Source organism: Hemiscyllium ocellatum, chromosome 7 (assembly GCF_020745735.1).
Source record: "Hemiscyllium ocellatum isolate sHemOce1 chromosome 7, sHemOce1.pat.X.cur, whole genome shotgun sequence".
Lineage (NCBI taxonomy): Eukaryota > Metazoa > Chordata > Chondrichthyes > Orectolobiformes > Hemiscylliidae > Hemiscyllium > Hemiscyllium ocellatum.
Window position 1 is genome coordinate 71757108 of NC_083407.1, and position 16424 is coordinate 71773531.

Genomic DNA, 16424 nt, shown 5'->3' on the forward strand with positions numbered 1-16424 from the left:
TGTACAGTTCTGGTTGCCACACTATCAAAAGGATGTGGAGGCATTGGGGAGAAATAGTTGACTCGGATGTTACCTGGCTTGGAAGAGATTAGTTATGAGGAGAGATTGGACAAAGTTGATTTGATTTCACTCAAACATTCCAGGATGTGAGGCAACCTGACAGAGGTTTACAAAAATTATGGACAGGTATGGATAGAACGGATTGGAGTCTTTCTTCACAGGGTAGAAATGTCAATTACGAAGGAACATAGGTTGAAGGCAAAGGGGCTAAGTTTAAAGGACACAAGAGAGTTTTTTTTTAACATATGTGGTGGTCAGTGCCTGGAATGTGCTGCCAGATGTGGTGATGGAAGCAAATACAAGAGCAATGTTTATGAGGCATCATGACAAGATTTTTGACAAAGCAGTTAACAGTGGGATATGGACTGGGTAGAGGCAAATGGTTTTTAGTTTAGAAAGACGTTACAAGTATTGATGGGCTGAAGGGTCTGGTTCCTTGTTCTCCTTTTTCTTTGAACTCCAAAGGTTTGAAAAGGACAAGTTTGAATCAGATGCAACAGTATTGCACTCGAGTAAAGGTAACTATAAACACACGGGAAGAGCTGGCCAGTTGATTGGAAGGGGAGCTGAGAAGGGAAGATGGAGCAGCAATCACAGATGCTTCTGGGACAATCGAGGAGGCACAAAAGAAATTCATCCCAAGGAAGAAGACACACACTATTGGAAGGACTAGGCAACCATGGTTGACAAAAAAAAAAGTCAAGGAGAGCATAAAAGCAAAAGAAAAAGCATATCAAGCAGCGAAGATTACTGGAAAGAGAGGGGATTTCAAAGTCTTTGAAAACCAATGGGGAGCAACTGAAAAAGCAAGAGGTGGGACGATGATAAAATAGGAGGGTAGGCTGGCAAGTAATACGAAGAAAATTGCTGGACTTTTTTTGTTATATGAAAGGTAAGAGAGAGGCAAGAGTGTGCATCAGATCAATGGAAAATGAGGCTTGGGAAGTGGTAATGAGGAACAAATAAATGGCTTAGGAATGAATTGGTACTTTCCATCAGCCTACACGGTAGAAGACACCAGTAGTATACCAGAACTTCAAAAGAATCAGCTGTTAGAGATAAATGTAGTAGCCATCACTAATTTGGTGTGCTGGGGAAGCTGAAAAGTGTAAAATAGATACATCACCCTGACTCGATTCTGAAGGAAATATTGAGGAATTGTGAAGGCATCTTTCAGAAATCACTAGAGTTAGGAACAGTATCAGAAGACTGGAAAATGCCTAATGGAGAGAGGCAGATGCGAAATAGAGTCATTATTAAGGATAAGATTGCAAAGTATTTACAATTGCATGGTAAAACAGGGCTGAGTCAGCATGGCTTCATCAAGGGGTGGTCACAACTGACAAATCTGTAACTGACAAATTTGTTAGAATTCTTTGAGGAAGTAACAACTAAGTCAAGACAAAGGAGTGCCAATGGATATCAGTGGGATTTCCAGAAGGCCTTCAACAAGGTGCCACACAGGAGGCTGCGAAATAAGATGAGACCTCGGCAGGTACTGGCATGGATAGAGGCTGACTGATACAAGGTAGAGACTGGGGATACAGGAGTCTTTTTCAGGATGGCAGCTGGTGACGATCGGAATTCCGCAGGAGTCAGTCTTAGGACAACAACTATTTATCTGACACAAAAGGAACTGAGAGCATTGTTGCTAAGTTTGCAGATGACACAAAAATAGTGGAGGGACAGGTAGCGGTGAAAAAGTAGGGAGGCCGCAGAACGATTTGAACAGGCTCACAAAGTGTGGAAAGCAATAGCAGATGGAATACAATGTGGCCAAGTGTGAGGTTATGCACTTTAGGAAGGAGAACAGAAGCGTAGACTATTTTGTAAATGCAGAAAGGCTTCAGAAATCTGAAGCATCAACAACTTTGGAGTCCTCATTCAGGATCCTCTTAAGGTTAACATACAGGTTCAGTTGGTGGTTAGGATGGCAAATGCAATGTCGGCATTAATTTCGGGGCAGCTATAACACTAGAGCAGGGATATGTTGCTGAGGCTGTCCAAGAGTCTGGTCACACCACATTTGGAATATTGTGATTGGTTTCAGGCCTGTATGTAAGGAAGGGTGTGCTAGCTTTGGAGGGATTTGGAGCAGGTTCACAAGAATGATCCTGGGAATGAAGGACTTGATCATATCAGGAAAAAAACCATAAGAATGGCAGATGCTGGAAACCTGAAACAAAAACAGAAACAGACCGTTCTGAGGAAGGGTCACTTGACCTGAAATATCAACTCTGCTTTCTCTCCATAGATGCTGACAAGACTTGCTGGGATTTTCCAGCAACTTCTACTTTTGTTGGTCACATGACAAGTGGTTGAGGGTTCTGTGTCGGTACTCAATACAGTTTAGAGGGATAAGGAGGATCACATTGAAACTTGGAAAATATTGAGGGGCCTGGACAGAGTTGACACGGAGATGTTTCCACTCTCAAGAGAAGCTAGGACCCAAGGACACCGTCTCAGAGTGAAGGGACAACCCTTCGGAACTGAAATGAGGAAGAATTTCTTCAGCAAGATGTGTGATATTAAAGAGTTAACTTGCTCTGCTGACCTGCAGGAAATTGGATGTCCCGAGGCTAGGGTGGGATGCCTTGACTAACAGGTAAATTGTAAGAAATTATCTTATCATCTCCTATTATCCAGAGCCATTTACATAACCATTTCTTTGCCAATCAGAACTATTTACATTTTCATCCCCTATTCAGAAATCAATGAAAACATAATTGGAATTCTGACTACTCCTTGTAGTTAAAAAAACTACAATTCACAAAAGATCTGGCCATTAAGGGATGATTTGCATTTCACGGTTTGTGGAGGTGAGGTGGTCACTGCATTGTATCTTGAGTAGCATGTGATTGTGAGGGAGTGACTGGGGGTTGCCTTGTGAGCATTACTGACTGTGATGTAAAGATTTTATATAGAGGAAGGACTGTTCCTTTGCTTAAACAGCTTCCCTGGACATGCCTTGCAAGCATGGCGAAGTGTTCAAAATTTCTCCAAAGCTTGCATTGTACTGTGCTTAATAAATTTTGCTGGTTCACAAAAGTTGGTATGTTGCAATTGCATCAAGTGTCAGGGTCTCTGTGTTAAGTTCTTTTTTAACCCGAGGGTCGTGAATCTGGAACTCATTGCTACAGAAAGCTGTGGAGGTCAAGACATTAAGTATAATTAAGATATGGATAGTTCCTTGATTAGTACAAGGTTCAGGCATTACAGGGAGAAGGTAGGAGAATGAGGTTGAGAAATATAATCAGCCAGAATCAAATGGCAGAGCAGACTGGATGGGCTGAATGACCTACATCTGCTCCCATATCTTACAGTCTATCGATATACAGATGGTTTTTGTCCCTAATATTCAACTAATTTTCTTCAGGTTTGCCAATAACATTTTCACTATCCCAAAATTAGATTACTTACAGTGTGGAAACAGGCCCTTCGACCCAACAAGTCCACACTGACCCGCCGAGGCGTAACCCACCCAGACCCATTCCCCTACATTTACCCCTTCACCCAACACTACGGGCAATTTAGCATGGCCAATTCGCCTAACCTGCACATTTTTTGGATTGTGGGAGGAAACCGGAGCACCCGGAGGAAACCCACGCAGATACGGGGAGAATGTGCAAACTCCACACAGTCAGTCGCCTAAGGTGGGAATTGAACCCGGGTATCTAGCGCTGTGAGGCAACAGTGCTAACCACTGTGCCGCCCACAAAAAACACAAACAGAAGCAATCTGAGGTTTAGAAGGCATTAGAATGTAGACATGAAGTGTTACAACTCCAAGGATGTTATCAAATTATTTACTGTTCATAATGCTTCACTCACTTGGGGGTCCAAAGGATTGCCCAAACTTCTGAAATCACTCTAACCACTGGCATCTAAGCTTTACACCTCCACTTAAAATGCTCAGCATAAAATCAAATGAGGCTTTAATAACTTACAAGGTACCATCTCAAAAGAGAACAATTTTGCAAGTTAATGTAGAAATGACATATACGTTTTGTGCTCATCTGACACGAAGGTGAAGTTAATTCTGAATGCTGTGGTTTTGTTGCAAAAGAAATCTCATGCCCAGACAGACTTAATTTTGATATTCCAGTGCAAAACTGATGTACCTATTTGGAAATATGTTCACATCCAATCAACAGGTGCATCTTGTATTTCATTTCCATAGGCAACTGAGAGATACCTCAAAACATGCATAGAACAGCATGGTAAACATTGACTGATTCTTTTTAAAAAACAAATCACAATACTATTCAGCCAAGCAATCTGGCATTCAGCCTGGTCTACAACCTATAATACCAAGTAAAATGTTTTCATTGTTAGTCAAGCAAGGTAGATTGAAGCAAAAGATTCAATCAAGAATCCAATTTATTTAAATTTAAACATTCACCTAATAATTTAAACAAGCTTTTATTTGTTTGGCATGCCCCATCCAATCTTCGATTATCCAAGTTTAATATCATAAATGAGTCTAACAAATGCCATTGACAACAAAATTGCCTGAAAAGGTGAAAATTGCATATTAAAATTTTTTTGATGAAGTAGTAAACAGGATAAAAGGGGAATCTGATGTAATAATTTGGATTTCCAAAAGGCACTCATTAAAAGGTACAGCAAAACAGGCAAGAGCCCATGATGTTGTGGATAGTATTTTAATATGGATACAGAATTGGCTAACAGTAGAAGAGAGTTGGGATGCAACAGTAGTTTCAGGTCTCATGGAGTGCACAGATATCTACGCTGGAAGCACATTTATTTCTAAATATATTAATGACTTGATTTGGATGAGAAAAGTGAATGTACCAAAGCCAAATTTGAAGATTGCACAACAATAGGTGGGACAGCAAGAGGTGAGGATGGCACAAACAGTCTGCAGAAGCAGATTAACCTAAGTAAGCAAACGCTTGACAATAGAATATAATGTGGGAAAATGTACAGTTAAGTACTTTGGCATGAAGAAGAACTGAATATTACCTTATGCGGAACAAATTACAGAAAGGTACAGTGCAGAGGGATTTAAGAGTCCTTGTGTCTGAATCACAAGAAAATATCATCCAAGTTCGACAGGCAGCAGGGAAGGCAAATGAAATGTTGGCCTTTATTTCTCAGGGGATAGAATATAAAAGTAGGGAGGTGTTCACTTCGTTGATTCCAGGTAGGGATGGACTTTTGTATGATCAGAGGTTGAGCTTATACTTGTGGGAGTTTACAAGAACGAGAGTAGACCTTATTAAAATATAAGATTCTGAGGGGACTTGACAGATCAATGCTGAGAGGTTGTTTCCCTTTGTAGGAGTGTTGAGGATCAGATGGCATAACCTAGGACCAATAGGTCACCCATTTAAAACAGATGAGAAGGATTTTTTTAAAAAATTAAACCCCCCCGGGGGGCTGTCAGTCTGTGGAATTCTTTTTTTTATTTCAAAAATATACTTTATTCATAAAATATTTTGATGGTCTGTACAGTTGGTCATGCCATACATACGGAAACATTCCATTTCTTTGCAGAGAGAGATCAAAATTTATCATTTGTATATACAGGTCTGTACGTTTATCAATCCATATATTTAGCTGAGGCATCAGCAAAGCCCAAATGACTAAGTGCCCCCCTGTTCTTCTTAGACAGGCAGATGTTACACGGTGGTCTTTCCCCACCGCACCTTGGCGGCAGCTGCCCCAGGCTTCAGCGCATCCCTCAACACATAGTCCTGGACCTTGGATTGTGCCAGTCTGCAACACTCAGTCAGGGTCAACTCCTTCAGCTGGAACATCAACAGGTTTCAGACCACCCAGAGAGCATCCTTCACTGAGATGATGATCCTCCATACACAGTTGATGTTCGTCTCGGTGTACATTCCCGGAACAGCCGTAGAGCACGGAGTCTCGCGTCACGGTGCTGCTCGGGACGAACCTCGACAAACACCACTGCATTCCTCTCCAGACTTCTTCTGCATAGGCACATTCCAGGAGGTGTGTGACAGTCTCGTCCTCCCCGCAGCTGCTTCGAGGGCTGAGTGTCCGGGCGTGCATAAAGGATCTCACAGGCAGAGTCCTCACCACCAGCCAAGCCATGTCTTGGTGCTTGTTGGAAAGTTCTGGTGATGAGGCATTCTGCCAAATGGCTTTGATAGTCTGCTCAGGGAACCACTCGATAGGATCCGCCCTCTTTTTCCTGAAAGGTCTCAAGGACACTACGTGCTGACCACTTCCTTATGGACTTGTGGTCAAAGGTGTTTTTCTTCATAAACTTCTCCACGAAGGACAGGTGATACAGAACTGTCCAACTACTCGGAGCATTCCGCGGCAGCAAGGCCAGGCCCATCCTTCGCAACACCGGGGACAGGTAGAACCTCCATACGTAGTGACACTTGGCGTTTGCGTACCAGGGATCCATGCACAGCTTGATGCACAAAGGTGGCCATCAGGGCGAGGGTGGCATCAGGTGTGTTTTTTTCTCCCCGTTGCCCAGATCTTTATACATCGAGTCCCTTCAGACCTGGTCCATCTTTGATCTCCATATAAATTGGAAGATGGCCCGGGTGACTGCAGCGGCACAGGTTCTGAGAATAGGCCAGACTTGTGCCACGTTTAACAGCAATGACAATGACTCACACCTGATGACCAGGTTTTTTCCCCACGATGGAGAGCAACCATAGCTTCCATCTGCCCAGTTTCTGCCTCACTTTGCTGATACGCTCCTGCCCAAGACTTGGCACATGCTCCAGCACCCCCGAACCAAATACCCAGCATCTTCAGGTGGTTGGTCCTGATGGTGAAAGGGATTGAGGATTGGTTGGCCCAGTTCCTGAAGAGCATGGCCTCGCTCTTGCCTCGGTTTACCTTGGCCCCTGTGGCCCGTTCGAACTGGTCACATATGCACATGAGTCTGTGCACGGACAGTGGATCCGAGCAGAAAACTGCGACGTCAAGGAGGCCTTGACCTGCAGGTACCCGCTGCCAGGAACAGTCACCCCTCTCAAGCTTGCATCCTTCCTGATGGACTTGGCAAATGGCTCCATGCAGCACACAAACATGGCAGGAGAGAGAGGGCAGCCCTACCTGACTCCAGATCTGACTGAGAAGCTATCTGATTCCCACCCAATGATTGAGACTGCACTGACAATGTTGGTGTAGAGTAGTCTGATCCAATTGGAGGAGAAAGTGAGGACTGCAAATGTTGGAGATCAGAGCTGAAAATGTGTTGCTGGAAAAGCGCAGCAGGTCAGGCAGCATCCAAGGAGCAGGAGAGTCGACGTTTCGGGCATGAGCCCTTTCATTCCTGAAGAAGGCTCATGCCTGAAACATTGACTCTCCTGCTCCTTGGATGCTACCTGACCTGCTGCGCTTTTCCAGCGACACAGTTTGAGTCTGATTCAATTGCAGATTCCCTCCTCAAAGCCCATTTTGGAGAGAACATCTCTCATTTACCTGTGTGATAGCCTGGTCCAGGCTGATCAGGCAGGTGTCCAACCCTCTGTCCTGCACATGGGCAATTGTATCCCTGTGGAGTGTGAGACTCTCAGCGATCTTCCTGCCTGATACAGCACAGATTTGGTCAGGGTGAATCACCGACCCAAGAGCAGACCTGACCCGACCCAGTTAGCATTATCCTTTGACAGAATTTTGAAATCCGCATTCAATAGTGAGATTGGTCACCAATTTCTGAGTTCCTCACTCTCCCCCTTTCTCTTGTAGATGAAGGTGATGATGCCTTTCCTCATGGATTCACTCATGGTACCTGCCCGAAACATACTGACATACACCTCCAGCAGGTCCTGGGCAATCAAGTCCCACAGAGCAGAATAAAGCTCGACCGGTAAACCGTTGCTTCCGGGAGTTTTATTCTTTTCGGAGGACTTGGTCAGCTCGTCCAGAGATAGCGGCTGGTCCAGCCTCTCCCGTGTTCTGTTGTCTAAGACTTCCGTGATAGAGGACAGGAACGACTTGGAGGCCACGCTGTCGGTTGGCTTCGCGTCATACAGACTGGCATAGAAGAATTTGCTGATCCTCATAATATCAGCCTGAGATGACGTTATTGAGCCATCTTCCTTCAGGCTGCTGAGCACGGAGCTCTCTTTGTGCACCTTCTGGAAGAAATGTGAGCATGTCTCGTCCTGCTCCACTGAGCAGACCCTGGACCGGAAGATTATCTTGGAGGCCTCCGAGGCAAAGAGCGAGGCTTGCTGGCCCTTCCTTGAGGTCCTCCGTGACATCAACCCCCATTGTCTGCAGCAGGAGCAGGTTCTGCATACTTTCCTGGAGCTGGGACAGTCTGTGGAATCCTTTACCTCAGAGTCCTGTGGTTGCTTGGTCATTCAGTATATTCTGAGGCTGATACAAACATTTTTAATCAGGAAGAGAATCAGGGGTTATGGGTAAAAGGCTGAAAAGTGAAGTTCAGGATCATCAAATCAGAAATCATCTCATTGAATGTTGGAACAAACTCAAAAGAGCCAAATGGTCTCCTGCTGCTCTTGTGTCTTACGGCCTGGAGGCATTCCTCACTCAGTGCTGAACATTTTTAATGCTTTCTTTCTAAGGTGTAATCCACAACCTGCTTGTTTATACCTCTTCATTCACTTTTTCAAGGCATAGAGTTAAAAACTTTATGAACAACACTGAAAAAATTCAAATAAGAAAGCATACAGGATTCTAGGGGTCATAAATAGTGGGCATAGAGTACAAGATCAGGAATTTAGATTGAATACACACAAGACTTTGGTTGGTCTTCAGTGGAGTATGATGTAAAGTTCTGAGAATGATCTGAATGCATTGGAGTGTGTGAAGAAGGTGCTTACAAGAATGGTTCCAACAGTGAGACACTTCAATCATGAGAAAAGATTGGAGAAAGTGCGATTGTTTTTCCAGAGGGGGTTAAGAGGAGATTTGATATAAGTTATCACAAATCATGCGGGGTATGCACAAAATGAAGAGACACTTCTCACTCAAATGGAACAAGAACAGACAGCACAATTTGTAAATGTTATGCAAAAATGTAAAACACAAGGCAAGAAAATTATTTTCTCACACCAGCTGGAAGTGTGGTGGAGGCATTCAAGAGGGCGTTGGACGATTATTTAAATTGAAACTATCTGCAGGACGATGAGGAAAGTGCACCGAGTTTAAAATGCTCAGTCAGCCAGTGCAAACACAATGGGCCAAAAGGATCTCTTGCACTGTACCTATTCTATGATTTTGTGCTATTTCATTTCTATTTTCAAGACAGGATACCACCAAATTAAACAGAGGCATTTTTACATGTTGGTAAGATATGACAATACTATGGGTACTGAATTCTTTTATTGCCATTACATAAAGATATAGACAGGATTACGGCCAGAGAAGAGTAGCACTGCAAAACCCTCCAGACATTTTGTAGTCAATTCTGTCGAAGCTCCTTCCAGAACAGGGTCAACAGCCTTTTAATCTGATGAGCCCAAAATTATAACTATGGGTGCTGCAAGCGGAAAATACAGCATTTCAGAAGCAACATCTTGGAAAATTGCCCTGAGTGCCTTGTTGAATACATAACTTACAATAATAAACAAAACACATGGATTAAATTTGTGTATCAATAAAATTAAAAATTAAAATAAACCCAACTCTAAATCATGGCATTTTTGATTTCATTAATTACCATTGTCAATAAAGTCACTTGAAAACAAACTAAGTTCTGATGCAAGGAATTAAGGCAGTTTTTGACACTCATGATTTGAATATAGTATCTATCATCACATTCAAAATAATTCATCTCAGTTATATAAGAAACAATACTGGTTAATCACAAAATCATACTGCAAACCAAATGCATTATCTCTAATCATGATACAACTTACCCTCAAACTGGTTTACAACATAATAACTTTTTCATAAATAACTTGCAACTGAAATTGCAGCTTAAGGATTCGTCGGTCAGTCCCTGGGAAAATAAACCGCATTTCTTGAATATGTTCTTCAAATTTATTTATGTTGACATAATTCAAGTGGAAAAACTAGCCTCAAATTGTATCTTCAAGAACTGTACATGACACTGGAGCCACAAACTGCAGACTCCTCCTTTAGAATGAAATCTAAATCATTGATTTGAACAATTATCGGAAGTAGTGACAGAACTGAAAGCACTTCCAGCACTTGAAAAACTTCTGTTTATTCCTGCTCTTTGCCCTCGCCATTCTAAACGATTTTTAATCTTGTTTCCAATCCTCTCATCCCCCTTAAATACTGTTTGGCAATCCATGCTTGGTACTTGAATAACTTTTGTTCTCAAACAATTGTGGAACCCATGTTCCCAGTTTTGACATAAACCTAAGGTAAACATCACAAAAAAAGGCAAATTAAAATCCATCTGAATACAGTCAGACATTGATTTAGCATTTTGAGCTGATTAACAAATGTGCATATCAACACACAAGAAACCAGAGAGACATAGCTTCAAAATCTGAAAATTTCACAATAGCTCCTCCTACAGCACCTTCCAAACTTGCGATATTCACCAATGAGAAGGATAAGGGCAGCAGATGCATGGGAGCACCATCACTTCCAGGTTCTCCTCCTTGAAATGAAATTGATGATTCTTCACTATTGCTGGGTCAAAATCCTAATACTCTTTTCATCAGAGCACTGTCAGTGTAAAAATCCCCCAATGAAATACTATGATTTAGAATGACAGCTCAATACTACTATTTCCATGGGAATTAGGGATGGGCATAAAATGCTGGCCGAGCTAGTGATGCTCACTAACATACATTGTACAAATAGAAATTATCTGCAATGGTAATACAAATGCACTAGTGTCCAACAGTTTACAATCAAACTAAAAGCACAAGAAAACTCTTCCTGGATAGTGTGAAAACTAATTTCTTCTCATCCCTTTCAGAGATATTTATTTGTCAGTACATCCCAAAGTACTTCTCCGTCAATAAACTGTTTAGAAAGTTTAGATCACTTTTCAACAGAACATCTGGCAATCAATTTGCATACGTTAAGAGCCAAAAACAAAGGGCAATAATGCTTGTAAGATAGTCCGATTTTTAATCATGTTGGTTGACGAATTAATATTGTTCAAGACACTGGGAGAACATTCCTTTCTTCAAATAATGTCAGAGATCTTTTTGATTGATCCAAGAGGAGAGATGGAGCATCAGAATAAGATAGCACCCAAAAGACAGCATCACCAATGTCCTCGTGCCATTATTCATGCACTAACATGCCACCTGGGTCATGGGCTCAAATCTCTCAATTCTACATTCAACAATCAACCCAATGACACATAAAGCAAAGCTTAGCCTAACATAATTTCATTTGGAATATTTCACAAGAATGAGTTGAAAACTCAACTTCCCGGCAAAGACGACCAAGAATACATATTGAACATCTTTCAGGGGACATACCATCTGAAGCATAATTCAATTTCTGACTGCTGGGTTAGTCTTGAGATCAGACCAGCCAGTTGATCAGTTTCTGGTCACTGCACTGTTAGTGTGCCTGCCCCTCTGTAATCAATGGCCAGGTTTCCAGCCTTTCACCTCAAGCCAAATAGTCACCACTCTCATAGGTCTGGTGTTCCGAGTACAGCTCTTGGTCCTGTGAGGTTTCAGAAGCCTGATTGGTGGATAATTCAATGATATGCTTGAGGGCAATGACAAGTACACAGTCGCATAGCAGCCACAAAAATAGGGATATGCAAAGAGTGAATGATAAAAAATTGACTGGTTTACTGTAACAAACACCATGGGCTACTCACTACCAATCAATAAAATAATCACAGTTTTCAGAATCATATTTCATGTCTTAAAATCATTCAATAACTCTTTTAGAATACTGTAAATTCACATGCTAAGACTTGGCAGTGAGCATTGCAGACCACACTCCGAGGAAGAATTCATGGCCAAGTTAGAATACTTCATGTGGAATTGAAGACGACATTTGGTTACAAGTGGAAACTTTATTCGAGATTTTGAGGATGCAACTAGTGATATAGGTAAGTAGTGGACATATACCTGGATTTCCAAAGGCATTCAATAAAGTCTCACAAAAATAAAACAGGCAAGCTAAGTTGAACTGGGACAAAAATATGATCATGGATAGATGACTGATTCATGGGCAAGTAGTGAATGGAGATGAACAATATTCCTACACCATTGCACTGTATAAAGACAGCAATTTCAAGTTGCCAGGCTATGACTTGTGGAATGTTGCAGTGATCAGTATTGCGGTCTCAGCTATTACAATCTATATTCATCATTCAGCTGAAGATACAAACAGTAATGTATCTACGTTTGCTGATGACACTGAGCTAGTTGTAAATGTGAGCTCAAGGAGTTACAGAGCAGATAGATAGGTGTATACAGGTTGCTCAATAACTGAATAAATTTGCAGTTAGCGTGTAATGTCAAGAAATGAAGTTTCTTCCTTTGGTCAACCAAATAAAAAAGCAGAAATATTTTACAAAAACAAAAGGCAATAATGCTTGTAAGATAGTCCGATTTTTAATCATGTTGGTTGAGGAATTAATGTTGTTCAAGACACTGGGAGAACATTCTTTTCTTCAAATGATGTCAGATATCTTTTTGATTGACCCAAGAGGAGAGATGGGGCCTCAGAATAAAATCTCATCCAAAAGACAGTATCACCAATGTCCCCATGCCATAATTCATGCACTAACATGTTACCCGGGTCATGGGTTCAAAAGACTTTCACGCAGAGATTTGAGCATGCCCTTTACAAGGAATGCACCAAGTGAGCATAAAAATACAGCAAGCAATGAGAAAGGCAAATGGTAACTTAGCCTTCTTTAAACGAAGACAGTGTACAGGAATAACAAAATCTTACTAGAATTGTAAAGTACTTTGCTGAAACACAACTGGGATGCAATGTAGTTTCAATTTCCATGTCTAAGTTTTGACTAAAGGCAGTCAAGTGAAGGTTAACTAGATTGATCCCTGGGATGACAGGCTGAATGACCTTCTGTGCCTTTGGAATTTCAAAGAACAATAGGAGATCTCATCACAACAAAGATTCAGAACAAGCTTGACAAGTTTGCCACAAAGGTTGTCTCCACCAACTGGAGAAGCTAAATCACCGAGGTAGACTCTTAAGATAAGGTGAGAGTGAGTACTGCAGATGCTGGAGATTAAGAGTCAAGAGTGTGGTGCTAGAAAAGCACAGGTCAGGCAGCATCCGAGGAGCAGGAAAAATCAACATTTCAGGCAAAAGCCCTGATTCTTGATGCTTTTCAGCACCACACTCTTGACTCTTAAGATAAGGAGATGATCATTTAAGATGGAGATGAAAAACATTTTGACACAAAGACTTGTACATCTTGGAATTGTGCCATTGAGATCTGTGGATGATCAAATACTGACTACATGTCAGATTGGGATAAGCTAATTTTTGAACTGTCAGAAAACAAAGAAATCTGGTAACCAGGCAAAAGAGTTGAAGCCTAATATCAGCCACAATTGCAATGAGTTGATTAATGTAATAAACAACATATGATCTTATCCTGTTCTTATCTCCTGCAATCTTGTGGAGAGACAGATTTAATCTTCTGAAGAAAAGCTGGGGAAACAAATTACAATATCCCAACTGCCGAACAAGTTCAGGTAACAATGCACATTATATATTAAATCTAGAACCTGTTCAGAACACTTAAATGATGCCACTTCTTTTTATCCAGTTAAATTCACAACTAAATACACAAACATCAAAACAGGTATGTTTGTAATCAGCCAGATCTGATAAAATTGGTTCTCATTCAACATCTTGGACACTGCTAGTTAGAAACATGCAAAAACACAGATTGAAAAGTGTATTAACAGACATTCACTTACCACTAAATTTACTTCAGTATTTCCTGAAATATGTATTTTTAAAGCATGAATGAAATGAAATCAATAGTTTGTTCTACTACCCTGCTCGACATAAATAATTTCCAGCCACAAGTTACAGCAAACGATACTAACAATTTCACTGGAAAAGCTTTGCAAAGTCATTTCACCAAACTTAAATCGAATGAGTGGATTACCTCTAGAAAAGGAAAAAAGTCAAATAAAAAAGGTAAATCTAGGGAAAAAAATTAAATCTCAGAATGTCTTTGAAGGACAGGCGTGATCATGTTAACTTGAATGAATGTCAGAAACATATTTTATAAACACAAACTTTACAGAAGAAATAAAAGCGGTGCGACCCTCGAAGTTAGGGGCAGGGACTTGAAACCAGAGTTTTAAACCTATACCCAGATTGGAAATCACCAATATTTTTCAGAGACCAACATCAATCTGCGGACAACGACAGCGAAGGAAGACGAAGTGCGCTCGGGCCCTCAGCCTGAGTCAGGCCCCTGACTATCAGCAGCACACGGCTGGGGTCACACACAAACACACGCCGCTCTGCCTGGGCCCCGACCTCATCCTGCAGCGTGTCCACAGCAATTCACCGGCACATCGTGCCCGCTGCCCGGCTTCCTGGTCACCAGCAGCTCCAGGCATCGCGGCCTGCGACCGGACGCGACTGAAACCCGGCCGCAGAAGCAGGAACTCACCGTCTGGGCATTTTGGAGCGCAGGGCGGCTGCCCCCAACTTAGTGCGAGGCAGGGCACCGCGCCACAGTCCGCTTCCAAACGACTAAACTTTACCGCCACAGAGACCTAACTTTCACTTTGCCATATAGTGCTATGGTGTGCTGTGCTGTCCCACTGCAAGGAGACGGAGAGAGGCCGCGGCGCGCCGCCCACACACACACACACACACCAGGACAGCACAGTGCCACAGCTAGCGCCTCCCCCGGCCGGAGGACTGAAGCACAGCTCCACAGCTCCACAGTTCCCCAGCTCCACAGCACCCACTTGCACCAGGAAACAAGATCCACCAGAGACTGACTGAAAGGCTGAGCTTGTGGTCTCCTGTGTTGATGAGCGACTTGGCTTATCTACCGCGAACGCCGGTTCACAGCCTTCTCCTCACCCTCATCCAATACACCTTCCGCACACTCCTTTCCCTGGTAAAATCCCCGATGTATGATAAGGTGTTAGCTGCCCAAATATAAATAAATGAAATATTTTAAGTAAATGTCATTGCCCCAGCCTCAGACCAAACTTTCCACTACCATCTTCAAGGAGGGGGGGTAGCAAATACATGGCAAGACCAACATCTGTAAATGCCAGTCCTCAAACTGACTTGGAAATATTTTATTCTGCAATCGAGACAAAATCCTGGAACTCCATCGACCCAAATGGAATGCAGCTTCTCATCACTAGTAGTGGGCTGTAAATGCAGGCATATACTTTAGTTAAAATGCCACTGAATAGCAGCAAGGTTTTACCCAAAGAGGAGATACGTGCCTTCACAAACAAATAAACATGATTTGATCTTACAAAACCTTTCTTTCTATGGGCTTTATTATCAATCCATGTAATATTTTGTAAATTCCACTTTCGAAATAGAATCAGTCTGACTCAAGACTGGGATCCAGACAGACTCTGACCTCACATCTTTAATGCATTGTCTGAGCTGAGATGTCACGTCACGAGAAAGTTACTTCAAAGAAGTTCTGGGATTTACATATTAATGAACCAAAACCTGCAACCAATTCTAAAAGATGAAAGATTTAACAATCCAGGTTTGTTCAATGTATCATTTCAGTTGCGTGACACTGTAATCTTTTGCTATAAATTTTGTGTCTTATGATCTTATACTCCACAACCATCTGATGAAGGAGCAGCGCTCCTAAAGCTAGTGCTTCCAAATAAACCTTTTGGACTCTATGACTTTTAACTTTGTCTACCCTAGTCCAACATCAGCTCCTCCACATCATTATAAAATCATGAGGGGCGTGGATAGGGTAAATAGACAAGATCTTTTCCCAGAGATGGGGAGTCCAGAACTGGAGGGCAAAGGTTGAGATTGAGAGGGGAAAATTTATAAGGGTCCTAAGGGGCAACTTCTTCATGCAAAGAGTGGTACATGTATGGATTGAACTGCCAGATGAAGTTGTGGAGGCTGGTACAATTACAACATTTAAAAGGCATCTGGATGGATATACGAATAGGAAGGGTTTGGAGGGAAATGGGCCAAGTGCTGGAAAATGGGATGAGATTATGTTAGGATATCTGGTCTGCATGGAAGAGTTGGACCAAAGATTTGCTCAGATTCCCTACAACATGTAAATAGGCCCTTTGGCCCAACTAGTCCACACCAACCCTCCGAAGAGTAACCCACCCAGACCCATTTCCCTGTGACTAATGCATCTAACACTATGGGCAATTTAGCATGGCCAATTCACCTAACCTGCACATCTTTGGACTGTGGGAGGAAACTGGAGCAAACCCACATAGACAGGGAGAATGTGCAAAC

At 42.2% G+C, this 16424-nt stretch overlaps 1 protein-coding gene across 1 annotated transcript in view; it reads right to left on the reverse strand.

The window, feature by feature from the left end:
* The window catches only part of cwc22 (CWC22 spliceosome associated protein homolog), a 104686-nt gene extending 89888 nt beyond the window's left edge, over positions 1-14798 (reverse strand). The window contains exon 1 of the mRNA XM_060827333.1: positions 14614-14798. Within this exon, the coding sequence (XP_060683316.1) occupies positions 14614-14624 (11 nt within the window). The 5' untranslated portion in view covers positions 14625-14798. The remainder of the gene's footprint in view (positions 1-14613) is intronic.
* Positions 14799-16424: the final 1626 nt, after the last annotated feature.